The sequence below is a fragment of the Platalea leucorodia genome (genome assembly GCF_965183815.1).
Source record: "Platalea leucorodia genome assembly, chromosome: 1".
NCBI classification, from domain to species: Eukaryota; Metazoa; Chordata; class Aves; order Pelecaniformes; family Threskiornithidae; genus Platalea; species Platalea leucorodia.
Genome location: NC_138823.1, coordinates 70,980,295 through 71,008,214, shown reverse-complemented (window position 1 = coordinate 71,008,214; position 27,920 = coordinate 70,980,295). Strand labels below are relative to the sequence as shown.

General features: G+C 42.2%; 1 protein-coding gene across 1 annotated transcript in view; it reads left to right on the top strand.

Annotated features, from left to right (window-relative positions):
* Positions 1-412: 412 nt before the first annotated feature.
* The window catches only part of LOC309598493 (sodium-dependent neutral amino acid transporter B(0)AT3-like), a gene marked incomplete at both ends in the record, with an annotated part of 29,415 nt that continues 1,907 nt past the window's right edge, over positions 413-27,920 (top strand). Inside the window, 10 exons of the mRNA XM_082329142.1 lie at positions 413-569; positions 9,313-9,453; positions 10,822-10,959; positions 15,255-15,436; positions 15,829-15,939; positions 21,521-21,633; positions 21,924-22,052; positions 22,640-22,796; positions 24,484-24,688; positions 26,315-26,474. Of these exons, the coding sequence (XP_082185268.1) occupies positions 413-569; positions 9,313-9,453; positions 10,822-10,959; positions 15,255-15,436; positions 15,829-15,939; positions 21,521-21,633; positions 21,924-22,052; positions 22,640-22,796; positions 24,484-24,688; positions 26,315-26,474 (1,493 nt within the window). The remainder of the gene's footprint in view (positions 570-9,312; positions 9,454-10,821; positions 10,960-15,254; positions 15,437-15,828; positions 15,940-21,520; positions 21,634-21,923; positions 22,053-22,639; positions 22,797-24,483; positions 24,689-26,314; positions 26,475-27,920) is intronic.

Genomic DNA, 27,920 nt, shown 5'->3' with positions numbered 1-27,920 from the left:
ATTTTATTCACAGATTTTTCCAAGTATTTTACAGTTTTAATGTCTACTGTAAAGGTTTCTTTTTAATTATATTCAGCGTCACACTTCTCTGAAAGTATCTGAGAACAGAAAATAAAAACCTGTTTGATCCCAAGTTACCCATTAACAACATATTCCCAAGTTCTCTAACTATAGAAGGAGCCGCAAAAAAGTCAAGAGTGGTAACTCTCTATATAATAATAATTCCTGGTTTTGTCTTTAAACTGTAGCTTTGGCAATGACACGTTCCTTTGCATCACATATAAAAAGAAAGCTCCACCTCTCTTTCCAGGATCCTCCAGTCACCCTCATAAAACCTGCAGGAGAGACAGGTTTTGAAGCATCTTCCCATTTATAGGGAAAGGGACTAAGGAGCCAAGGATATTTCATTGAAATGTCAAAAGGTTTATCAGTGCCACCTGAAATCCCTAAAGAAGATGGCAGACCCAAGTGGGACAATAAGTTTCAGTACATTTTAAGCTGTATCGGATTTGCTGTTGGTCTGGGGAACGTGTGGCGATTTCCATACTTGTGTCAGATACATGGAGGCGGTAAGATTGAAATGGGACTTTGCCAAAATATTAAACTACAATTCGAATGTAACTATAGTAACTTATGATGGGCATGGAAGTTATATATTTGCATCAGTTGTTTGTTTGTTTGTTTTTTAACTATGTAATTCTGATAAATGTTTTGCACCAGTTAGATTAGCTTTTTCTATAGAAGTATATTTCATTTTAAAACGATGCATTCATTTAGGAATTAAGACCAGACTGACACCAGCTCTCAGCAAAACTGATATTAAAGTTCTTAAATTGCTGCTAACGGTCCCGACGGGAGCGGGAAGCTGAACTTGCAGCTCGTTACCTTAAGGAAAAGCGAGAAGTCCTGGGGAGGCCTGAGTGAACCGGCCCCCAGACAAATGGTTGCTGCGCTTTCCTTTGGGAAGGTGAGCGAATCGTTACCCTCCCTTCTCCGATGCGTTTAGGAGCCACCTCATTGTCTGGAACTGCCCCTGCACAAAGCTAAATTGCACTTTTTGACGTCTGTGAGGCTGTTTAAAATGCTCAGCTGACAGAACACCAAGGGGCCTGCCAGGTGGCACAAGCAGCTGCCTGAGCCTGTCCCTGGGCCCTATTCTCACAAAGAATTGCTTTAGAAGCAGTCAATTTAGTAAATATAAAGGAATCAGAAAAGACTACTTGATCACTCACCATTCACAGCAGCTTCTGAGATCTGTCATGGTAAGCTATCTAAAGCGGAGTGAGATAGCAAATTGTTTCAGCCTAGTATTATTCATTATCTTTCAATTAACTGGAGAAACAGAAAATTCAAACCTGGAGAAACGGTCAAACGACAGAAAAATTATTAAATCCAAGCTTGTTCTACCAACGTATCTGTATTACTTGATGAACTACATATATTTGAATCAAGCAAGGAACCAAGAATGGATGCTGCCTTTAATGGAAGGAAAGAAGTAGCCACTTAGGGACTCTAGTAAGTAGCTGAATGGATGAGATATAGCAGGTTATATCAATAAAAAGGATCTTGGCATATATAAGCAGAGCACTAGGAAGCAGATGGAGATATTGGTACCAATACTAAGGCAACTTCTGAACTTCTGACTTCTTCTGAAAGTCCGCCTTGCAAAGTCAACTTGAAAAATTAGACAACATGCAGAAAAGCCCCAACAATTATTCAAGGTCTGGAAAACTTATGGGACAAAGAATGACTTAAGAATCCAATCTATTTAGCTCACGACATTGAAAATGAAAGAGTATGTTTATCATAAACAAGCAAATGGAAATTATTGTGGTGGAAAGGAGCTCTCTAACATTGAACACATAACAGCTGGAAGCTACAATTACACAAATTCAAATAAGAAAAGAGAAGAAGCAGTAGGTTAGATTCCTCCCAGGAGACTTAACATTCTCCATTATTTATTTGCAAGATGTGAAACCCAGTGAAACTCTCTCAGAGGCGTGCCATAACTGGCTGGTTAGAAAGCCATAGGTGCAAGCACACTGTTTCTCTGCGTTTGCCCATGGGAATGGCTGGAAAAAGCCTGTCACTTCAGTTAATGATACATGCGTTAATAAGACATGATAAACACCTTTAGAGAGACATCCCCATAGCAGCTATGGCATAAGGCCTGCAAGGAAAATATTCTTCTGGAGCAGGAGCTATAGGTCAGACAAATACCCTACAGCATCTCAGGTGACCTTTCTATCTTGAAGCAAGGGAATAAGCATTCAGTGTTAACAAACAACCTAATAAAACTAACATAATGTGATATTATTGTAATGAAATGACCAATTAACACAAAGCACTCAGTGGAAAGTTTGAAACCCACAGATGGGACCATAGCAAAACGCAGCTCCTCCACACATTTCATTACACAGAGCTGCTTCTGGGGCCACCAACTGCATGAGGCTGCCTGAACTTTGTGGTTCAGGGTTTTGTGCAAATCACTATTATGGATTAAGAGAAAATATTGTTCTACTGACCATAAAAAGGCTCTCACACCTTCCCATGAAGCACCAAGGGTTTCTTCTCCATGCTGGAGGTGGGGGACTAGCTGCGGCCAGCTGTTTTTCAACCTCTTCAGATCCCAGCCTCACTTCAGAAGATCAGCAACACTCATCTCCTACTGAGGTTTGATCTCTCCCCTCCATCCTTCCCCTCTGAGGTCCCCTGCATCCCTGCCCTACAGACCTCTACTGCCCCAGGAGAAGCGTGAGTCCGAGTGCAAGGAGACCCACAGTGACCTGTCTTACGGACTGCACAGTGCTCAGAAAACCTGTCTGCTTGTGTATCCAGCTTCTGAGCACTGATATATCCCACAGGAGCTGCTAGGAACAAAAAAAGACAGGGTTTAGAGCAGGTTTGAAGATAATAAAAATAGGAATACGCTGCAGGAATGAAGGTTGAGTTGTTCCTTTGCTCTGTGAGTAGTAATTTTGCCAGTGAAAAAACAGTTTAAAATAGCTAGCAGGCTCAGTAACGGCATATAGTTACTTTGCATCACTACAAACAGCCGCACAAGACAGTGGTGAATAAAGGTCAATGTATGGATGTATGGCCAATGTTTGGCCACTGGATTTTAACACAGCTCTCAGAGAGCTCAACAGCAGGATGGACTCAGTAACAAAGTACTGTGAGGTTTGTGAATAATTTATCCCAGAAAGCTGGCATTGGAAGAGTTTGAGTCATGAAGACCACCAAGAAGACAGAGCTGCTGGGTTTACACCAGTGTATAATGTAGTTATGTTTTTCTTCTGCTAATTTAAGGCAGTGATGTGATCTGGGGTTGCCTTTTTAAAAGCAAACCACTCAGATGCAAAAGCCCAATAGATTTTCAGGGGTACTGGAGCATAAATCCTGCTTGTGTGCATCTGAAGATGTGAACATGGGAGAGACCAGCAGCATCGCGGTTAACTGGGAGCCCTGAGAGGTGCAGTGGCTCCGTGCCTGGAGCCACAGCCACAAATGCAGCGAAACCCGGTGTGAGTATGGCATAGATGTACTCTAAGGCTGAATGGCTTCTGGGGTTACAGATCACAGTTTCACAGCTGGTTCAGGTGATATCCAAGTGTTTAAGAGTTAGGCAATGCACTTTTCCTCATTTCTAGGTCTTTTTAAAAACAAGAGATAAAAATAAGTGCTTGTACATTTGTCTCATGTCAGCTGTTCTCGTCAGACCTCTGGACCTTATTCATCGCACGTTAGTGTTACTCAGTAACTCGGATCTAATATAATATCAGTTTTGCTGACATTTATCACCTGCTGTCGTTACTGATTATTTGGATTTATTGCCTGAGTTAAGTTAGTTATTTGCTTTTCATGACTAATGGATATGAAGGTTGTTTGCCACGGCAAGTGGAGACAAACACAAAGGTTCCCAGGCAACTGGGATTGAAAAGAAGTCTCTAAATGGCCCAGTATATAGTTTGTCACTTAAAACTGAGACTCAAACAAGTCATATAGCTATATATGTACACATACAGTCATCTGAGTATACTTAAAAAAAACCCAACAGTTCTAACTGGAACTTTTACTGCAGTTTTTTACTTTTGATTATAGCTAGCATATATATGCTTGCCTAAGCCATTAGTATTAAGAACGTGAATAGTGGCCAAGCCTACAGGATGACTGAAAAATGTCTTTACTACAAAATACAGTTTCTTTCTAGGAAAATAAATACACATAAACACTAAAGTCCTGCTAAAAAGGGAGACCTGTTTACTTCTGGGACAATGATTTACAGGCTTTCATAACCCATGGCCTACCTGACCTTTTGCTAGAATTTGAACTACAACTTGCTACAAAATGCAGTTGCCTGGGTCACTATGTCCTCAGAAGGAAAAGAAAATCTGAGAAGAATAACAGATATACCTGAAGATACTGTAAAAAAAAAAAAAAAAAAAAAAAAAGTGTGTTGGGAAGAGCAGAACAGTTCACTCTCTGATAGAAAAATGAATTATGTTACAACAAGTAACAAACTTCATTTTCTGGATTGTTACCATGTCCTGTTGTTTTCCAGACAGAGGAGTGAACATGATTAAGCTGCTGCTTTTTTTCCTACCTGATATCTTGACGTGATTTGTTGCTGTGTTGGCTACTACACTGCTTAGCTGAACTCCCGTGGAGAAAGGGGGACAGGTCTCATAATCCATTTTTGATACCTAATAGCTTTTTCTTTTTATCTATCTGAACAAGTAGTTACCACCTATTGCAATTTCTTGTAGGTAAAACATAAATTATCACAGGTATCTTACCATTAATTTCTCAGTCTTTTGGAAAAACGCACCCATCACCATTTCTCCTATGTACCAACAGAACCAAAGGAGGGGATCTCCGAATGCTTGTTGCATTGTATCATACTGAGATGTGCTTTCTGAATTTTTCAGACTCTGCAGATGTGTTTCTTTTGGAATTACTATTTTGCCACTTTCCAAGTCACTTCAGTCTTCATTATAATTATTTTTTTCCATTCCTAAATCTCTGATCTGAAGGAAATTTATTATTCATGTTCTGGCCTTTCAAATGCTGTTGTGTCTTCAGATCCTGATTTCAAGTTACTTGCCTTACTTCTGCTAGCTGATCTGCAGGCGCTGATAAGATGCAATATTGAGCACATGGATCAGTTCCTCTAAGTTTTTCTCCACCATTTAGGAAGTCTTCATTAGTACCCCAACATCAAGCAAAGCTGTTGGGTTTTCTTCTCTGCTTCTCACTGAGGCTCATCAGTTTCCGCTGGTCTTGGTACATCTTGATTAGGAGGTTGCCTGGCTGATACTTCGAACTGCTTTACATTTCCACTAGTCAGGTCTATCGCTCTCTCTTTCTAAGATGTGACAAAACCAACTTCGGTGTTTCACTCTGCTTTGCCAGTTGCCGTGATTCAGATTTAGACTGCTCTCCTTCATCAGCCTCCTGGTCATTCTGCCCTCCGGTGCATCAGCAGCTCTCAACAGGCTGCCTAGTAGTTCGTGCACTTTTCTCCCAGGTTGTCAAGTGTAGGTGATATAACAAAGATTGTGCCCCTCAGCTGTCGTTTTGCAGGCAGAGGGCTGAATATGGTTGAGGGTTGCTTTTCTGACCTGATTTGCCTGTACATTGCAATTGAGGGCTCAGGTTTTAAAAACCCTCAGTGTATCTAAAGTGCACCAGGTATTTTCTTTTCTACTGCATGACAATAGAGCTATCTCCACTCTAATGGTTCTTCTGGGTTAGCAATGATACCGATTGTGCTACACGCTGGTGCTCCTTGTCACTTGGGACGCTATTGTTCATGAAACCAACTTATCAATACGTGTAGTATTTGTAGTTGTCGATAGTCTGATTTGAAAAAGCTCTTGTAGGCTTTCTGTGCCTTCTCACGTGCAGGATCTCCTTCCTCCTTTTAGTAGTGCACGTATCCATTCGCAGGATGGATGCTTTATACATCTGGAGCATCTTTCTGACAGAAGGAATGGTGTGGACTAGCATCTTCCTAGGTATGCCTCGGGGATGCAACTAAATTGTGCCCTGGTGATACTTTTGATTTTTATGGGCATTTTTCCAGGCTTTTAAGGTACTTACAAATGCTTGATCACTATCATTTTCCTTATTCATTTTTTGAGAGGAAAAGGGTTACTGAAGCTAAACTTTTGTTTTTAGAGGTTCCTCCCTGGGCTTGCTTCTTATCTATGTCATTTATTTTCCTTTCACTGTGGAGCATACAGATCTAGAATATCTAGCTATAAATATACCTAGGATATCCAGATATAGAATAATTTGCTTACTGGCACATTATGATTGTTTCTGCTAAGGTTTCCTTTTCTCATGCCTCATGTAAGCCAAACCTACCGAGCTTCTGCTGTACCTGTCTTAAACGTCATATGGGTGCTGATAGGGTTTTGCTGTGCCCGTGTTTGAGTGCTCGGGTTTGTGGTACATGCTCTGTATTAATTACCAGCTCGCTGCTTCATTCTGCTTCTTGGATTTTCTTCTTGCCTTTTCCATGGTTAGATCTCTTGTGGCTTTTTTTTAAAAAAAAAAAAAAAAGTATTTAAATTCTGCCTTCTGGCACATCCTCCCCTATCTATTAAACAGAGCCCTTGACTATATAGTGCTAGAGGGTTCCTACCCTACTCACTGTTAGGTATCTGATACCTTTCCAGTATCCCTTTTCCTTTCTACGGGTGGGGGATTTTATTGTGGAAAAGAGTAAACTTCAAATGCTTGAGCAAACTGTCTATGCTTTTCCTGACTATTTCCTTTTTGCCTAAAAACATGGTAAAGCAAAGGAATGAATAACTGAAAACATATTTTTACACTACAAGCCATTTATCTGAATTAGGTTTGAGAATGATTAGCTCCATTAACTATTTTTTCTTAGCTCAACCTTCTGCCATATTTTCGTATTTGCAGATAGAATACTTCTTATATTGTTCTCATGGAAAACCCAGTATTTTCTTTCCAAGTGTGACATTATGTTTTGCCATGCTGTAGATATGACTGGAGATACATACAAGCCAGCACAAAGTAAACAGGCTTTTATCAGCAGAATATCTAAACATACTCTGGTGTCAATGGTTCAACCAGCAAACAGAAAAGGGGAGAGAGATAACAGAGGGCAGTTTGCACTAATTATTACACAGTTATTTCCAGGGAGATATGATATGGGAGATAGCTCAGTCCCTTACGGAGCGTTCTGCTAGCAATGGCTCAGCATCGCATGGATTGCAGCAAACCAGGCGCCAGCCGGAGCTGGTGTGCGGCCAGGCAGCCGGGTGAACGAGCAGAGTGCTCTGCACTGCGGTGCTCCGGTCACTCGCCTGAAGGTTTTGCTCTGCCCAGGAGACAGCCCAAGGCGTCGGGCTGTCAGGAGGGCTGGGTGAGGGCCCTCAGGTGTGCTGCGGAGGGGGATATCGCAGCAGGTTTGAAGGAGAGCGCAGGACTGAGCATGGTGCGAGGTTACTGAGTTCCTGCGGAAAGCATCTGCCAATTCCTTAGTATTTACGTGGGAGCTTTGGTAGGTAGCTCCAGGTGAGATTTCATCAGGTGGTAAAACACTTACTTAAAAATAAACAAACTATTGTGGTCCTTAACTGCCTCTGTAAATCCCTCTCTTAGGAGTGGTTTATAACAGCCACTTTAGAGCTTCCTCCAAGAAAGGGGACTAGCGACCATGGGTACCGAGGATCCAAATTGAGGATTTAACATACTGGGAATTAACTGTGAGACTCCTTTTTCAAATCTGCTTCTAAGCAGTTAAAAACATCTTAAGAAATTGTATCATAAGGAGAGACATTTATTTCCACCTTTGGCAAATTAAGAACAGTCCTTCATTGAGAAGAGCTTTGCCAATTTTTGTTCCTATATATTTCTTGATAAAGGGCTAAACCATTAAACAACACACCTTCTCTGGGTGTTGTATGTAGTTATTGCAGCACATAGCAATAGGTAGCAAAGTTATCGCAATACCCAGCCCCAGTGATTTGATTTATCTGCCCAGCCTTTCTAAATAGTCAGCAATTGCAAAACATAGGAGCCATTCCAGGAAGAGACCAGAAATCCTTGCACGTTCCCCCGCCTCCCTCTCGGGGCTGAAGACAGAGCGGAGACCTGAGCTGCTCCGCTCTGCTCTCTCAGATGGTGATGATGATGGTGAAGCTACTCTCCCTGCCAGCCTGGAGGGAGGGGAGAAGGTTTCCAGAGCAGGAAGAGCAGAGCTGGGCAGACTCAGATATGAGATTAGGAGGCAAAGTTGAAATGGCATAACAAGGCACAGGTTTATTGACAAAGCGATGAGGAGCACAGAGTCGGTAGGAGTTGGTAGGAGAACTGGGAGGGGGCTGAGGCAGGACTTCTGTCTTTGTTTCCCCAAAGAAAAGAGGCTTCATGGTCACAGTGGTTGTTGGTCGTGGCAATAAACTTCAATCTATTAGACCGTTTTAATTTAATTGGACATTTGGGCAGGTGCTTTAAACATACTGATGGAACTTCTCCTGGTCTCATGAAAACCAGTAACTGTGCAAAGGAGGGAGACCCAAACCCGTGTCCCTTCTGAGGGAAGGCGGAGGAGATGAGGCGTTGCGCACCATTTTGTAGGAACCAGCCAGGCTACCAGTAAGATTGGTACCTGCCTACAGGCACCCAACAGCACGTGCTGCCTCTGGCCCCAGGGAGCTGCTATGAGAAAAACAGGGAAGACGCAGAGGATACAAACTGGGAGGAAATCAGATTTCATTACTCCTAAGTCTCACAGAACAACTTCAGTCTGGCTTTCAATTTTTCATTAGCCAGAGGCTCTGTGCTTTGAGCAGAACTTCATGCAATAAAGTAACCTGGTCTCTTTGGGGTCTCCAGTGCAAAATCCTGCTTTATCAGGGGAGGACAGAGGAACACACACCTGAGAGCTTTAGGGAGCGAAACAAGGTGATGCACTGAATGGGAAACAGACAGTATAGGGGAGAGGCAAACCCTTGTGCTTTATGAGCAGGGGGAGCAAAGATGCTTAAAAGAAAGGGAAATGGAGGAAATAGTGAGGCTATTTATAATGGGCTGTAACAGTGCCTGAGGGGAAGCATCCTGCAGCACTAAGCATCCCGGTCCTTCCTCCTACGCCTTCACCAACAATGTTACCAGTAACCGATGTTACTTGGCAGGTATCCCTAGCAATGCTCCCTCTCTCAACACATCCCACAAGGACTTTGTTAGGGTCATAAAGCAGACAAATTACAAAACAGTCATTTCAGTGAGATGCAGATAATCGTGTGGCTTAATTGCACTTAATTGTGTTTTCAGGAGCATTCCTGATCCCGTACTTCATCGCTCTTCTCTTCGAAGGAATCCCACTGTTGCATCTCGAACTGGCCCTAGGGCAGTGCCTGAGGAAAGGCAGCATCGGTGCCTGGAACACCATCTCGCCTTACCTCGGAGGCGTCGGTACGTCTCTCAGGGTCCCAGCTCAAGGAACCGCAGCTGAGCTCCCACCCAGCACTCACTTCCTACAGACCTGTGCCTGATGCTCCTTAGGACATCGCTCCCGTCAGGTGTTACCCCGGGCACACAGGGGCCTTAAATGCAAACCTCATAAGCTTTGCTGTGGGAAGCATAACGATCACGAGCTCTGCTAGCCAGCACTGCCCCGCTCCTGCCATGTCTTGGAGCTTACACAAGAGCTGCCTGCCCACAGTGCTTCTCACTCCTCCCTCAGAGCCCCTCCATGAGCCAGTCTTCTCCTTCCAGGGACAGTTGGACTGGAGGGGGAACACAAAGGTATGAAATCAGGAATGGGAGCCTGGTACCTCCTAAAGAACCTAAAGCACCTGTGAAAGTTTCCCTTCAGGAGAAGGGGGCACAGTGGGGCTACTGAAGGGAGATTATTACCATGGCTGGGCACGAGGGACAATCCACATGGCAGTGTGCATCAGATCGGTGTGCAGTCCTGTACCAGCAGGTTTTTTTTTTTTATTACTTAATTTACTATATATTGAAAAAACATATCTTGTGTCCTGTGTGCATTGTTAGGCTGCAAAAAGTGAATGGGAGCAGCCACCATTAGAGGGCTGAACCATTGGCTCTACTGGTTTTGAGATAGCACCCTCCTGCCTGCAGGGGCAAGGAGAAACCCTTGGATGCTCAAGCCAGCACTGCTGGGTCATGGCCTGCTTTAAGCACGTGCCTGAAAATGGAAATGACAGCAACAGCCATGCCCGTGGGTGTGTGTGGCAGGAGAAGGGGTGGGTAAGAGGAGTTATCTAAGGGCAACCAGGAAGAAATACCAAGCAGCAGGGTGGTGCCTCCAGCTAAACCCATCTCCTACAATTAGGCATGTCCATCCTCCCCTTGCAAAAATGCAAGCAGGCAGAAACTGTGATGTTGCTATTCTTCTTTCCTTATTGTAGGAGCAAAACAGTTACCAGTTTAGGGCATACGTGTGTGATTTGGAACGAGAGAGTGCCCTCATGCAGCTATAGCATGCTGCAAAACTTCAGTCTCTTTTGGCCTCTGCTGTTAAAGTTGTCCCGTGTTGTAGCAAACAATGCATTATATACTAGAGCAAAGATTTCAACCCTAATTTTCAATGTAAGTAGGGAGTGTCAGCTGCCTTGGAGCAGGGCTGGTGAGCTGGGGGACTGTGCACCAGTGTTTGGCTACTGAGGACACAAATGCCCACCTTTCATGTGAAAATCTTGGGGGGGGAAACAGAAAATCTTGAAAAATTAGGAAACATGAGCTTCTAAGAGCAAGTGTTGTAACTGATAACTTTTTCCAAAGCTTTTCTAAGCAGAGATCTTGTGCTTTCTGCAGGGGTTGGTTCGTGGATGGTGTCGGTTCTGGTGAGCTTATATTACAACACCGTTTTAACTTGGGTGATGTGGTATTTCATAAACTCCTTCCAAGAACCTCTTCCTTGGAGCGTTTGTCCTCTAAATGAAAACAGAACAGGTAACTACCACTTCAAGCATCACTGCTAGCAAAAGGAGGATCACAAACGTCAGAGTCTGGGGGCTAGCAAGGGGAAAAGGGAAGTTTTGTTTATTTTTTATGCTTGTGCTATGGTACAAATACCAGTCTGAAAGAGCGTCCTCTGCTTTCTGACTATGGAGAAGTAGGCCTTTATCAAGACACACGTGTCTGTTATCATAAACTACGTATCAAGGCATGTGAGATAGCATAACTAAGAACAAAATTCATAACTACATCTTTCAGTAACTGCTTTAAATGAGACGTGAGTTTTCATCAGGTGGTGATGCATTGGTTATGACTCATTAGAAGCTCTTATAAAAACCTTTCAGCTCATTGGCCATGACAAGCTGAGAAAGATCAGCTGAGTTGCCAGAGGAGGAAACACAACCCTACTGGAGAACTTTAGCTTCTGCCTGTAGATTGCTGAGACTACTTTTACACATCCAACAAGACAGCTTTCTAAAGCAGCTAACCAAGAAACCCCTGAGAAGAGAAGCCACACTTGATTTGACCCCAAGTTGTGCACAAGACCTGGTTTGTTTTCCTGTCAAAAAGCTACGAGAGTGATGATAGCCGACTCAGATTCATCATCCTCGCAGGAACAACAAAAGCCAGAAAGTCCATGACCCCTTTTGCTTGATTTCACAATGGGAAACGAAATAACAGTGTTTAAAAAAAAAAAAAAAAAAAAAAAAAGAAAAGAAAAGAAAAAAGAGCAACTAAATAAGCAAAACACTTTTGAGGTAGCGGAGAAACTACTTAAAGAGGGAACCTGTGAGGCTCAGACCAAATTCACACTACCCATTACAAAACTTTTAGTAAGACCAAAGACAGACAGTGTACCTAAGCAGGATAAGGAAGATTGCTCTCAGTTCTTTAAAATTATTTTTCAGCTTTCTTTTTTGTTCAGAGCATGAGAGATGACAAGTTCCAGGGCAGAGCAAGAAACGTAATCTGAGTAAGAGGCTAAGAAAAAAGGCAAAACATAGCAGAAGTCAGCTTTCTTTTGGAGACCTTAGGACTATTCTAGAGTAGGAAGACAATTAGACATCCCCCATCTTTGTTACAGAAGTAGAGAAAGTTATTTGGGCCTTAAGAAATAGGATCCTTTCATTTCTCAGGATACAGATGTCCCAACTAGTAAGCTAAACAAATGTTTTCCAAACCTGCTTTGGAGATCAACTTTTTAATCAACTAGTTTGGTATACAAAAAACTGCATTTTTAGTTAAGCATCTTTTAGAAAATGCTGAAGAAGTCCTTTAAGGATGGATTTTTCAGTACCAGTGCCAAGATGGGAAGAACCTGCACTTCTTCATCATGATTGCAATGCTCTCTCCAGGGAGCTGCTTCCTAAGTGAGTCAAGTAGCAGCTGTTCCCATCCACCAGGCCTGGCTGAACGTAGACTAACGTGGCATTATTTCAGGCTCACGTACTTAAGCTGGGACTAAAGGGACAAGAGCAGCAAAGCTTTTCACTGCAGAGCTCATTACTCACACACCCTGCTACAACCCACAGACTTTCATTCAACAGCCAGAGGCTGGGTATTCGGAGGCAACTGGCATTGCGCTGGTCAGTGTACGTCCAGGTGCACGCCCGATTCTTTTAGTTCAGAGCTGAGGAAAGGACACCAGCAACTCTGAGCACACGAGTGTCCTCATACACTGAAAGAGGATCACCAGCTTCAGGCGTAATAACATTTCAGTGGCAACCACACTTTCAAGTGTAAACTCCCAACTGGAAAGTCACTTGGCTAGATCACATACTTGCAAGTTTCTTCATTTTCCACCTTGCAATCTCACCAGAGCAAGTTTTGTTTGGAAGGTTTCATAAAGCCACAGTGACCGCAATCATGATTATTCCTCTTCATCAGCCTTTTGCCAGCTAGGCCAGCTTTCCAAGAATTTAGCCCAGAGTTGAGGTCAAGATTTTGCCACTACTTATTCAGGTCACTTTTCTCGCTTTTCAAAGGTAGGTGCCCTAACTTTTTGTCTGCTAGAAATTCTGTAGTATTTCAAGACTTACAAACCAGGAATCCCTTCTGCTGTCTCTGCTGGGATTTGCTGCACCTGTTCAATTAAAAATTTATCATTTGTAATTATTTATGTAATCTGCATTTTCCATTTTTACTACTTGGCAATCCTGTTACGGCTCTATTTTATGGAAGAATAAGAGCAAAACGTTGATTTACCAATGTTACCTTTTTTACATTAGAAATAACAATTTTATGATGTCTTTTGTCAGGGTTTCTTTTGCTCTTTTAAAAGATCTTCCTGTTCTCTTTAACCCAGCTAGGGCTGACGGCTCTGCATCCCAGGGTCAGGTGGCAGGGGGTCCTCTCCTGCTGCTGGGGGCCACTCCACAAACCTCTCCCAGAGCCGGGCTCCTTGGTCAGTCTTTCCTCCCAAATCACAGCAGAAGGACCCACAGCCGCCATCTCTTCCAGAGGCTGGAGGGCTGCGAGGCGAGGGTAGAAGAGCAACACACTTTGCTTCCTCCCTATCATTGAAAATACTTGAATTAACATCTCCTGCATAACAAGAGACTCCCTTAAAGAAAAGGAACTTATCAAGACAAAAAGTGAATCAAATTCGATTCACCATCAAGATCACAGAGCTGGCCGCCTGGGAGCAATGAAGCATGCTTCCCTGCTGCAGCCACGGGGAAAGGAACTCAGAGGATCCCTGAGCTCTCTTTACTGGCTTAATTGCCACGTTGTTGATTTGTTTGTTTTCAGAGTTTTTGTTGTGAATGGTGGCTGTTTCAGAAGTGAGTAAAAGGTCACAAGAAAAGGGAGAAATGGGCCAGTTTGAGAGCTTGATTGAACAGGCTGGCATTTCATACAACAGGAAGAAATGCAGAATGGAGGAAGTTGTTTCTTGTAACCTCAGGATTATTTTCCTAAAATATACCATCGTGCCCAGCTCTGGAGTTTACACAGGAGAATAAGGAAGGTTTCCTGTAGCCACTTACCTCATTCGGCCACCTCAGACTTCCTGCCAGTAAATGCAGCACTTTATCATCCTCCTGCCCGCAGACATGCTCTCTGCCTTTGCAGAGTCACGACAGGATGACCAATTTACCCTCCCGTGCAAGCAGAATGAGACGTCCCTTCTCCAGCCTGTGCTATCAGCCGTTCATGGCAGGAGAGCGGCAAACTGCCCTGCGTGAGCTATTTTGCTCAGCGCGTTAGGTAATCCCAGCAGGAGCCGATGGCCAAAGCTAACAGGACTTGAAATTGGAGGAGGGGAAAAAAAGTTACGCTAAACTTGAATGGGATTGCCTGCAAAACAGCAGCTTCAGCAGGAGACACTGCAAGAAAATTAGCATGCTGTCCCAGGCAGAGGAAGAAATGCATTCAGGTCTTACCAGGCAGGGAAAGGAGAAAGAGCTGCCCCAGTCTTGGCGTGTGCCGCACCTCCTGGTTGCAGGAATTGCTATCAGTGCCACCTCTGTTGGCTCCGCGCAGCGTAACCCCAGCTCCTGAAACTGCACAGGGCTGCCTCGTGCTCTCAGGACACACCTGATTCTGGCTGGGAGCAAAGGCAGGAGCTGCAGCACCCAGGGAACTCAGGTTTCCAGCTAAAGACAGCAGGTCAGTGGGTTCCCTGAAGATCCTCTGTCAACCTCCTTCAGGCACTTAGGTTGCACATAGGCAGAGAGTTGAGCACAGGTCACGGCGTACGTCGTGTTCCCGGTTCCCTCTTCCCCAGGCGCAGAGCCTGGCTGGGGAGCGCCCGCTCCCCCGGGCGCAGGTGCCTGAGGTTCCTGCCCAGAGAAGTCGTGGGAACATGAACCAAAGAGGCTGGTGCCTGGGTCTTGCCCCACTACATGGGCCGTGACATAGCCAGGGGATCCTGGGCTTAGATGTATCCTCAGGTATCTGAATCTTGTTATGGCTCCACCAACTTGTAGATATAGAGCTAAAATATTTCATAGTCTCCACTGCAATTACAGTTTAGATTTTACCTTGCACTGAGTATGACACCTTTTCTATTTAGAAAGTTATCGCCTGTAGAAATGCTGCTGATGTTCTGGTGAAGGTCTCACGTAAACCTCGCAGCCTGAGCCTGCTGTGACAGTTTGTCTTGCTGCACATTCCAGAGAGCGCAGAAAGGCCAATTCAGTCCATCTCTGTATTTGATTTGGCAGCCCACAAGAGACCGTCCTGCCACTCTCCTTTAGTATAAAGTATTGCTCCCTAAACATACAGTGAGTGGGAAAAATATTGCCAATTTTTAAATTTATTCTTACGCTTGCCACATTTTTTTCCAGGGCTCAACGAAGAATGTTACGAAAGTACCGCAGTAAATTATTTTTGGTACAGAAAAACTTTGAACATAACTCCTGATGTCACCGAGAGTGGCACGTTACAGTGGTGGCTCATTTTGTGCTTAGCAACTTGCTGGGCAATTGTCTATCTCTGCACCATCCGAGGAATCGAAACCACAGGAAAGGTACGGAAACGACAGAGAAGTGCATTATCCAACACTTTGGACCTTGCTCTCCAGATACTGAGTTTCACCACCAAGGAAAGCCTTCCCCATTTCCCACATTAGCACCATTTCAGTGTGCTCCTTGTCCAATGAAGCGATAACGGCGGTACAGGTGGCTCAAAATGACACTTGTCTTCCATTGCAAATGCTTCTACCCTACCAGTCTCCCCTCACACAGTTTTAAGACCAATTTTGTTACAAGTATGTTCTGCAAAAGCGCATTTTGCTTCTTTTAAAGTTGGCAATGGTTGTCTGTAGCTGTCTTATCTGATATTATTAGGATTGTATGTTGCAATAACTTAAATAGGATTTATCGACGTTATCATCAGTAACTTCTTACTTTCTTACTTTAGGCAATTTATGTAACAGCAATATTTCCTTACCTGGTCCTAACTATATTCCTTATTCACGGACTCACTCTACCAGGAGCCACTGACGGTCTGGTTTACCTCTTCACCCCTAATGTAAGTATTGCTGCTATAGTCAAAAATATTATTCTTCCTTTTTCTCCCCCTCAGATCTCACTGAGTGTCTTGAATGTGTAAATGAAACTGACGCACTTTACGAACAGAATCATCTCTCTTTTACACGATAAAGATGGGATTTCCCTGCCAATGCTACAGAATTTACATAACTTTAATCTTTTAAGAATTCACAAAGAAAATGACTAAGGAATTATACTGCAAAGTGATTTTTTTTTTTTTTAAGTTTGAAAGTAATTTTCTCCTACCCCTGCCTGTTTCTCCGTAGCTGAAGCTTTCCCCCCCTGTAGCTGCCCCTAAAAGACAGAACTGCTAGAGAATAGCCCTCTCCCATTTTTTCTCATCTGAAAGGGACAGGAGTCCCAGATCCCTCCATATGCTGGCCATTTCAGAAGGACCTCTTTACGCTGCCCTTAGCAGCCTTCCCAAATGCAAAGTTAAATTGTCCCACCAAGTGGTTGCTATCAACCATAGGCTCCTCACAGCTCTGCCTTCATGCTAAAAAGCTCCATAAAGCCATGAGTGTAGAGGACAAGCAGCGCCCACTGACAGATGGTCTCGGAGCACCCTCTGCCTCCACAGCCACAGCAGTGCTTTCCACCACAGGAGCACTGGGTATTCCCCTTTCTGTTCCTACGACAGGAACACAGGCATTAAGGAAAACATAAGCCAAGAAGCCCGGAGATACATTATATGCCAGCCTGGAAAGGGACAACACCAAGAGAAAGCTCAGAGGAGACACCTCTTTTATCCCTCCCCCTGCAAGCCCAGTGCCATGGGCACCCATCTGAACGCCATCAGAGGTCAAAAAGGACAACCTTGGTCTTCACAGGAGACCGGGACAGGCACTTGCATTTTTGTAGGGCCCAGACAGGACAATAAATGCTTGGTGCAATGTCTTAATGAAGAAAGAAGTTTAAACAACACAACCAGAACAGGGTTGTCATTTGGTCTCAGCCCAGCTGTCCGGCTTCCCTGGAAGAGCTCAGGCATCTTCAGGACTTCTGATCCCTGCACAGTGAACTGAATACAAAAACTAGGTTCGTGTGTATTCACAAAGCCTGGAGGTATTGCCGTGCTGAGGGCGAGCAGATTATCATAAAGAAGAGCTGGATGGTTTTGTAGACTGGCACCAGAAGTCAGAATGAAAATCCATCTGCAATCAACCTGCAGTTAATGATTAGTCGGTTTGAGCAAGCAGATCCTGGGGACATCCTTGAAGAGTTACCTGAAGATGGTTTTGGTGATGAAACTGTGTTCTTATGTACAAACATGGAAAAGCTGATGCAACAGCCTGGTAAGTGATATCTGCTATGGGTGTTGCTATTGCATAGAAAGTTATAGCCTAAGACAGAGAGATGGCTTTGTTAAACTAACATACCAACTGCTATGGAGGATTTTGGCACTTCAAGGACTTCAAAAAGACAGTAGGCATGCAACTGCAACATTTCTTTTCTTCTTCCCCTTCGCCCACCACTGCAGTACCAGTATTGCCACCACAGCCATCAGTAAAACCACGCATTTTTCTTGTTACGCTTCTCCACAGGGGATGTCCCAAAGTGAGTTGTACAGGGAGGTTGGTTTGTGGGGGCTTTTTTGGCAAAGATTTACCTGGCCCACCCAGACCACATTAGCTTAAGAAATATGCTTTACAGTTTTGTAAGTGTGTGCTGTTTTCTTCTTCTTTCCCTGTTTGTGTTTTTTTGTTTTGTTTTGTTTTTTTCCTAGGAAGCTTGTAAAGTTTTAGCAAAATAAAGTAAAAGTTAGCTGACCTACTGCCTGTTTCAGTTTGCTTAAAAAAAAAAAAAAAAAAATCATTCTTCTTGATATCCTCCAGTCATTGGAAGCAATCTTTTCCAACTTTTTTCCAACTTTGCAGTGCAGTAGAAATTGTAGTTTCTCTGTAATAGCTGCCACAGCCACTCTCTGGTAACTGTTATGCCTCACTGTTGTTTTTGAAAGTCTGTGAAAGAAAGTAATACATAATGCTAAAAGTCACATCTTACCCAGTTTCAACACCATAATCACCCAACTGAATTTAGTTTGTTTTTTTTTTCTCCAAGCCACCATTGTTTAAGTTTATTCACTTTCCAAATTTGTATTTTAGTTCTCATTAATAAATATCACAAATAATAACTGCATGCATATGGATTTTAAATATGGCAGGCTGTGGTTTTATTTTCATGCAGAAATATATAGTCGGCTTTTTGCCATCTGACACACTTTCACACCTTAAATTCCAGAACAAATAATAAATATTTCTTTTCATCAACTTCAAGACATGGAGAAGTCTGACAATTTACTCACCCTCTCTAAATCATTGGCTACCTGGAAAGCGAAGCTGCCAAGAAAACAAAAAAGATACTGAAGTTACGCTCACAGGCACTTGAGGGGAAAGCAGAAGTCGTACAAAGATGAAGCAACACAGGAGCTGGAACAGAGACTTTTGGAAAGGTTCTTGGGGGGGGGGGGGGGGGGGAATCAGAGTCAGCAGAAAAGGGATCTCATCAAGCATCAGCAATGGTCTCTACACGGTTCAGCTTCTGTGGACATCTGTGTCAGCTCAGAGGCACAAATGCCTCCTTCTCCAGTCTCTTTCACATCTGAAAGAGCTTCAGAGACTGTAAATGTTTGGCGGTCCTCCGGGAATGAACACTTCCAGCAACTTGGTTAGGCCACTGGTGCCTGCACCCAGAGCTCTGCAGATATTTAATGAGCAGTGAGAATAGCCAAGAAAAAGAAAAAGGCAGCACAGGCACCAGATCCTCTATCGCAGAGGCAATTTGTAATTTTTTCCTCTATTTTGCAGTTTAGTTTTACACCTGATATATTACTGTGAATGAACTGAACTGAATTCTCTCAGTGCCAGGAGGCACACAAGGCGCGAACATTGTTCTTCCACTTCGATCGGTCTGCGGCTGCGTGCCGTGCCGCTTCCCAAGAGTTCCAGCCTGCACCATTCCTCTCAACCTCCACCATCCGACGCCAGGTCGTTTTTGGACGACCCCGCTTTCTTCTTCCCTCTGGAGTCCACCCAAGGGCCACAGCGCAGTCTTCTGTCGGTTTTTTCCTCAGGACACGACCGATCCAGTTCCATCTCCTCCTCCTCACTTCGTTACCGATTTTCTCCATCCCCGCCATTTCTGATGCTCATCGTTTCTGCAACTTTTTATTTTTTTTTTTTTTTTTCCCCGGGAGGAGGTAGTTGGCCTCCTGCCCAACCCCCATGACTTGGAGGGCCAGTGGTTTTTCTGTCAGGGTGGCCTTCCCTTAGGCTGTGTTGGTTCGCGGCACCTTCTTCAATTTTATCCGGTGCACCCTCCAGAGAGGGATCCCCTATCCACCACCCAGGGGACGCGCCTTCTAGCCGTGCAGCCCCAGCCGAAGGATATTACTGTGAATGGACACTTTAAACTCCTTTCAAGGTACCTGGTCTGTCCATATTGTTTCTGGTATTAAGGAGAATGAAAACATTACCTTCATGAACTGCTGTCTTTAAGTGTAGTATTCCTTGTTGGCCACTTGCTTATGAGAAAAGCAATAGCTGTTTTTCTACCAAAATTACACATCACAGGGATCCCAGTATTTTTTAATTCTGTTTTAACAAAGTTTCTGTCTGTGTTTCATGTGTTCAAGTATCCAAACATCTCACTGCCCAGGAGAGAGCAATTATGCTTCCTTTCCTCATTACTCCCGTGTTCATTCATTAACGTTCTGGTTGTATACCTCCATCCGCATGTTTCTAGCTTCAGCACATTTTTTCTTCTGAAGACACGCTTATGAAATCTGTATGCCATATTACTGAAAATATAAAATAACATTTAGATTCATAATTATTTGCTTAAGACCAGATAACGACATTGTCACGGCACGCTTGCCTGTTCACTATTTCTTCAGGTTTGGGGGTTGATTAGTACCTTTTACAGTCAATAAATGCATTACATCTAGCACCAAATTAAACTGTCTCCAGACTCATTTGCCAAAGTCCCCAGTCAGAAAGCCAGACTTGCAACAGCCGCCTCTGTCAGCACTGGCAATTGACTTGGCAGCACCTAATCAAACTGCGAAGGCCGTGCGGAAATGCGAATGCCGAGTTTCTGCACTGCAATAGCAATCTAGTTCTGCACCCGCACAAGGTCCTACCAGCGTGCACTCTGGCACTGGAGGGTCTGGTTATGATCTTTCAAAATAAACCTCTAGAAAGGATTGCCTAAGCTGAAGCATTTCAGCCAGTAATGGTTACACATATCTGCTTGCTATGCTATGTTGTACAAAGCATTACACCAGTTCTGCCGTGGTCAAAGCACTGGCATACCTGGGGAGAAAGCATCTGCAGTAATGGCACTCACTGCAGCCATCCACACTGAGGTGAACCCACTATTCTCGCTCTCCAAGCTCAGAGCAGCTGCAGAGAAACCCAAAACGCTATCAAGGGTCTTCTGGCATACTTACCTCTCATTCCTACAAATGCTCCCAGCGGGATCATTCCTACAAATGTTCCTAGTCATGCGCTAGGGTGAACAGCACAGGCACGTAGACACAACACAGAAAACATACAATTCACCCTGCACGACTCGAATGCAGATTTGACTCAGACTGATGTAAAACAAAGTGAAATACTCTACAGCCCCGGTATTACTTTTGGGCCAGCTGGTTTTTAAAACACTCATCCTTAACTAATACTGGTTTCTATCCCCACTACTTGATAATGGATCAGAAAGTAATTCATCTGGTAAGGTATGAATATAACACGCCGCTTCTTAGTTTCTGCGGAAAACTAATGTTTACTGAGTACATTTACATTTTGTGCATTACTTATGTTTTTCTTTTAGACTGATTTTAATCGCAAGATTCCTTCTTAGTACAGCTAGTTAAAATTGCATATTATTCTCTGTAATCCAACAATTATTGACTTTTTAATTTAGCTTCATCTATCACGTCGCCCTTACATCAAAATTCAAATTTCACTCTGTCAATTTCTCCTTTTTTCCTTATTTTTCCTATGTTGCCCTTTTATCTTCTATTGCTGTTTCCACAGTACTTTGACTCTAAGATGCTCTTTTTAATGAATGTCCTCTTCTTTTCTGCTTGGACTTTTAGTCTTTTTTTAATTTTTTTTAAGAGAATTTCGATAGCTATGGTATCATTTTGTGTCTTAAAACAATGAAGTATTTGTTTATACAGTTTTAGGAAGATAATATTCTTAAACTGTAAGTTACCCAGTATGTGGATTAACAAAAAGAAATAAATTCAGGAAAAGTGTAATGTACTGTCCCTGTTGTGTGCCTAATGCCTATCACTTAGAAACACATTTTTGTCATCAGACAGAAGAGGTGTACAATGAAATAGATTCTATAATTACTACATACATTGAAATAGACCAAATTATGTCTTCAGAAACACCTGCTTTACTGACATGTTTTGTACTCATTGCCTTTTTCAGTGTATTTAGATGGCAACACAACTCACAATTTCAGAAGTGAAATAAGAGACGAGCTATGAGAACTGGTAGAGAAAAAGAAATTTTAATTTAAGCCTAATACATTTGTTCCAATTATTTCAGCTGAACACTTTGAAAAATCCCCGTGTATGGCTTGATGCAGCTACCCAGATTTTCTTCTCTCTCTCTTTGGCTTTTGGAGGGCTTATTGCATTCTCAAGCTACAATCCACCAAAGTAAGTAGAAAGACCACCTTTATAAATTGGCTAAATTCTTGCTGCATTTTGTGCAATTTTCTAAAATTTTCAAAACTTTTTCCTTAGGATATTTATAAAGGATCTTATTTTTCTAAAGGATCTTAACAGCTGCTGTCTTTCTAAATGGCCAAATAGATTTTCTAACAGGAAGGGGGAGGAAAAAAAAAAAACACCTAAACAAATAAAACATTTGCAGAAATACCTGAGAGAATCACAGATAAAATACTGCCTTTTTTTGGTCACTTCACTTGTTTGAATGCTATTTCTAGAAATGACTGTGAAAAGGATGCTGTGACAGTAGCAATTGTGAACAGCATGACATCGCTCTACGCTTCCATCCCAGTCTTTTCTGTTTTGGGGTTTAAAGCAACCACAGGCTACTGGGACTGCTTGGACAGGTGAGAAACTTGCATTTCCAGTGCTATGCTGTGGTTTCGACACCTAAATAGATAAGGCGTTACTTGAAAAACATGCATTTAGAGAATTTATTTTCACAAAAAAGGAAAAGCATCTGTGTGGAGAAGTTTAATATAAAAATAGAAAGAGGCAAGAATGATCAGGGGTAGCATCTGTAAGAAGCAAGACAAATTATAAAACAATCCACTGCAAGCAATGCATCTCAATCTCAGACTAGCATTAGAAGTAGTTAAAAAAACAACCCTTTTCCTATTCCACCAGATTCACTAAGTTACTAAACACAAGTAATGGAAATGGTCTGGAGAACTGATAAAATAACAACAGAAACATTTTAGAGACTGAGTCTGCATAAAGTACTCAGAGTTTGTATCTGAAAGAGAAGACATTAAATAGTCTGAATATTTTCTCCTAACCATTTAAGTCCTCATTTAATATTTTCCTTTATATTGTAAATAAGAGCACAGAAAGTAAACACCACTTTCTGTTAACATCTAAATACATGGCATAGCATTTCCAGCCACATCATCTGCAAACGTTTAAACTAATGATATGTTCGCTTCTCTGTCAGGAACATTATCAGAATCATCAATGAATTTGATCTTCCGGAAGAAAGCATCATGCGACAGAACTATACAGCCTGGATTAGTTTCCTAAACTCATCATATCCAGAAAAAATTGCTGGACTTAAACTGAAAGGCTGTGACCTTCAAGAATTTCTTGATCAGGTACTGTAATTGCTTTCAACAAAGTAACCCTTAAACATAATATGTAGAAGGACTGGTATCTTCCTTTTTCTTATAAGTACTTGAACGTTACTCTACTTGTAATGAATATATTATACATAATCATGAAACAAAACAATTTTTCAAAATCTGAAATAATAACACTGCTGTAGGACAGTCTGAGCTCAAAGCTGTCTGGTACGGCATGCAAAATTACATATTATTATCACAAAACTAATCTTCAAAGGTGCTCCTGCCTGGAGCCTACTTGGGGACACTAGATTCAGTCCTACTTTGGTTTACAGGAATAAGCACACCAGAGGAAACACATCTAGCTGAAAGACTATAGAAAAAGGATGCTGAATAGGAGTTTCCTAAATCCATATTTTGGAAAGTATCAAAAAAAAAAAATCTATTAAAATGTTCACTGTTTGCCTTCAATAGCGCACATATAACCACCAGGAAGGTATCTTTTCACAGCCTTCTCTTTTATCTTCCTTTCCCAATCTTTCTATTCCCTCTTGTCCTCTCACTTTTATTTTTCCTCCTCTCTGCACAGGATATCACCAATATTCTAATTGTTTTTTTCCCCCAAGCCCCGTCCCGCCCGCCAAAATATATCATGATCCTCTCCCTTTCCTTTCCCTCTGCCTCCTAAAACATTTCCCCTGTCACTAAACACAGATGTTTCTCCTCTGTTTACTTCTCCATCCTCATTCCACTTGCTCCAGTGATCCCACCCAGTCCTGTAACTTTCATTTACTGCTCACCCATTTGTACTCCCTTGTTACAAGTCCTTAACCACCTAATGAGAAAAGAATAGGGCCATGGTTGGAGGAGAGAGTCAAAAAGAAAGGAGCTTGAGAAAAAAATAAAATAAAATCTTAGGACAAAAGGGTGGACACATTTGCTAGAGACAACGTGCTAATGCATGATAGCCTTAACACAGAATGATGGTGAAACAGGCTATTTTACTCACGTGATGAAGTCCAAGGACGACATTCCAGCCCTGACACACATCAGCTTCTCTTTTGTCTGGCTTCCTCTGATGGCACCCATTTCTGATTTACAGTTTGACATATTCTACTTCACTTCCAAATTAGAGCAACATTAGCATTTTTCAATGCTTAGGTTTAAATATTCTTGTCCTTGCGAGACTGAATTCAAAGAAATTTTGCTGAGATTGTTTTTTTCCCCTATTAGCCTTTTCTGCCCTGGTAATTATGTGGGTTTTTGTAATCAACAATTCACCAACTCTCTTGCTGCTAGAGTGGCAATCATATCCTTATTTACATATTTTTCTTTCCAGCAGCTATTACATCATAGATTTAAAAAAAAAAAAAAAAAACATATTTAAGATGGTATTAGCAAAACAATTGCTATTTCAATTACAACTCTCAGATCTGCTTTACTCTGGACCCATCTCTCTGTGCAAGCTAAAATTCTGCTCTATGGATTGTCTATACGTCTCTGATAGACCATTTAAAATTAAAATCCCCACAAACATTCCCCACTACCCATTTTCTCAACTGCTGGCTGCCAGAGCCCCACAGGCCCCACAGAGCCCCACAGGCTGACCTGCACCCTTGACTCCAGGGGAAAGACAGAAGTGTATTATAATTCTACATGCATGAGAAACTACATTTAAGCCATTATAATGCGTGTTTTTATCTGTTTGTGAATTCTGCAGAGCGTATCGGGAACGGGCTTGGCTTTCATCATTTTCACTCAAGCCATCATTCTAATGCCAGGCTCCCAGGCCTGGGCCGTCCTGTTTTTCGTAATGTTGTTCAGCTTGGGCCTTTCTTCTATGTTTGGGAACATCGAGGGAGTCTTCACTCCTCTTCTAGAGCTTCGAATTATATCTAAATCAATACCCAAAGAGCTATTATCTGGTAAGGTATTTGCTTTGCTTTGTTCAAAGAAGGTGGCTTCTTTATAGATGCGCAAACTACCAACTGCTTAACAAATATCATAGAGGGATTAAGAATTTGTAATATTAAATTAGCTATCTCATCGTGTTAGTAAGGGCGGTGAATTGTGTTTGCAGAAGATAAGCACATAGATGAGCAGTTACGGGGGAAGCTGTCAGGTGACAGTATTATATTGCCCTCGCCATTTTTTTTCTTAGATTGCAAGAGCTGTTTCAGTCTGAGAAAGCTTGTTAAACTGCTATTCCTGGAGTCAAGTTCACTCTGAGCTGTTGTAGACATCAGGAAGAGCCTTGACTTCACTTAAGCCTTTAGCAGCTAAACAAGTCAATTTAAGGCAACCAGTGACATCAGCTGGTCTGCCATAACCACCTGCGCACGAACCTACCATGTTGTCACAACTGTCAGATAGGTCCTTCACCCCTATTTCATTCAGGTTAATGCTGCTACGGATTATTTCACATTTACTGTGAACACGCCAGAGTAGAAAATTACCACTTGGAAACCAAGGAACAAGTGTGTGCGATCCTGTTCTTGCACCTAAACCGGAAGCTTTTCAACCAGAGACAGTTACTGAACCCAACCTGCTCCTCAAGAACCAGACTCAGTGAGAGTCTGAGAGATCCTACTGTGAAACTGGTCCAGAAAAATTGGCCTAGAAAAATTTCTGGCAGTTTGAAGAAATGGATTAACACTTCTGCAATGTGCCCTTTAAAATTTTTCTGGGGAATATTGCTGTCATGCCTTTTTTACAGTCTTCCTGTAGCATCTAAGTTATATCCTTCTCATTTTACAACTTTTTATGTACAAAAAAAATTATTTACAACTTGATGAGGTAACCATATTATTTTGAAGTTGATTTTCCAATTGTGAGATTTTTAAAAAAAACAAACAAACCAAACTCTGGAGCCAATTTTATACAGCATTGAACCAAAGGCCATCTCGGAGTTAGAAGCAATTAGTAACACAGCACAAGGACATACAAATTGATTTGCATCCCATGTCTGCATCCAGCAACACTTGCCCTTCTTCCCACTTTTTCTCTGTTACCCCAAATCCATATCTTGGCTAAAGGGGAACTGACTGTACAGAAGTGTGGCGACACCTAAACCATACACGCCAGGACATAAGGGACATACGCATTTGTAGCTCTGGGCCCTTTGAGGAAATGGCGGGCAGAAATCCAGGGAGCCCTTACACTTCTCAGGTGCTGGCTGCCTGTGCTTTAAGCCTATGACTGCATGGAAATGAGGGCGTTTGAAACTCACTACATCAGTCAAAAATTAATGTAGGGCAATAGCATAGCACAGCCCAGGCTAGTTGCTGGAAGTACTAACAACTGAAGGATGCTCTGAGTCACATAAGTGTATTCCCCCTGCAAGAGAGTGGTGCCTCTCGGCCAACACACAAGGGAAAACTGAGTTTGGGAAGTGATATTAGCTCCCCTAAGGAAAAAACAGCTTGTTGTAGCTCTGTAGAGGGAGAGAGAATAAAAACCACTAGAACAAGAGCAAAAATAATTTAGAACAAAAATATACTCACCCAGTTCAGTTCAGTACTCCAGTAACAACGATGCCTTTTTTGCTTCAGGTATAATATGTCTAATTTGCTTCCTCATTGCTCTGTGTTTTACGCTGGGTTCGGGGAGTTACTGGATTGACATTTTTGACAGCTATGCAGGCTCCTTGCCTCTTCTAGTCATCGCTTTCTTTGAAGTGACTGGGGTTGTGTATGTCTACAAAATGAAAAGGTAAGTAAGTTGGAAACAGATGGAATTTTTTTCTCATAAGAGACAAATCCATTTTCCTCTCAATTCATGGTATGTCACAATCGGGTATACAATATTAACTTACTTCTGTAACACCTACCAGTTCTGTGAATGTAGTTATCGTTCTTTGCGTCAAGTCTCCTATATTTGTAAAACAGGATGGATAATCACTGCATAGCACTTATGGAAGGGAAGATCCTAAGTTTAAAGCTAGAAAGTCAACAAGCATTGTAGTTCTTTGGTTAAGAGGAGTTACACTGTCTTTCAAATATCTTCCTGTTACTGCCGTTTTGTATACTCTTGTATTTTTTGTTTACCATTATTTTTTTCCCCTCAAACTTCATAGTAAGCAACATGCAGTAACTCCTCCCTGTTAAAAGGCTCCACCTGCGTGCTGAGAATCTCTGCAGTCACAGACACTAATTAAATTTACTCTTTAGTTTAAAAGCTTTCCTACATCCTTTGTAATTGTAAATGCCAGAAACCTTACCTCCTTTTGATTTAGAATAAACCTGCCTTCTCTACCCAGGGTTCTTCCAATCCAGAAATCTCCCCAATTCTCAGTAAAGATTAATCTTTTCCCCTCTATAACTTACTCAGTTACATGTTGGGACTTCACCTTTCCAATTTTTACTCTGGTACTGGGATCATGAAGGTCCTGATTTTTTGTGGATCAGTTTGTACACTGTATAGGTAATGAACTCCTGTTTGGCCAGTGCTGTTGCATATCAAGGTGTTTCAGTATCATCCCAACTTAAGTCTTACCATAGGGTACGATTTTGAAAATAAGAAACTGAAGGAAAAAAAATCTTCTTCAATTACAGCTAAAGGCTCTACATTAAATTTTTTAGATCCACTGTTAAGAACCTTGGAGCATTTCCCATGTTAAATGGTGATAACTCCCAGGCTATATCGTCATAAACAATTTCACACATCCCTCTTGCCACACACACAGCTAGCCTCAATCTTCCACGATGCAGAAGTAGCAATAAAATATGATTTCACATGCTACAATAGACTCTGGATTCCACAGCACCTGCATTTTCTTTGTTGTGCTAGTATACATATACTTTTTCCTCTTTGTTACTATGGAATATGTGCGTAGTCAACTCACTTTTTCCTAGTTCTCAACAGAATTTCTAATATTTTCAGTTAGGTTAAACAGAATTGAAGACAAAGCTGGTGTTTGAATACACACACACAAAAATCACAGTTCCTACTCCAGATTACAAAACTCTTTCCAACCTGACAGATACAGGTTATCATGTAATTATCAAACTCAGAACCATATATCTACTGCACATTCAGTGTACAAAACTGTAAGAGGTATATGTAACAGATCAGCCCCATGTCCAAATGACTGCCACTACTGACTGCAGAGGAAGCTGGCTCAGGTTGCAATAACTTTGTCCCTGACCTGATCTGATT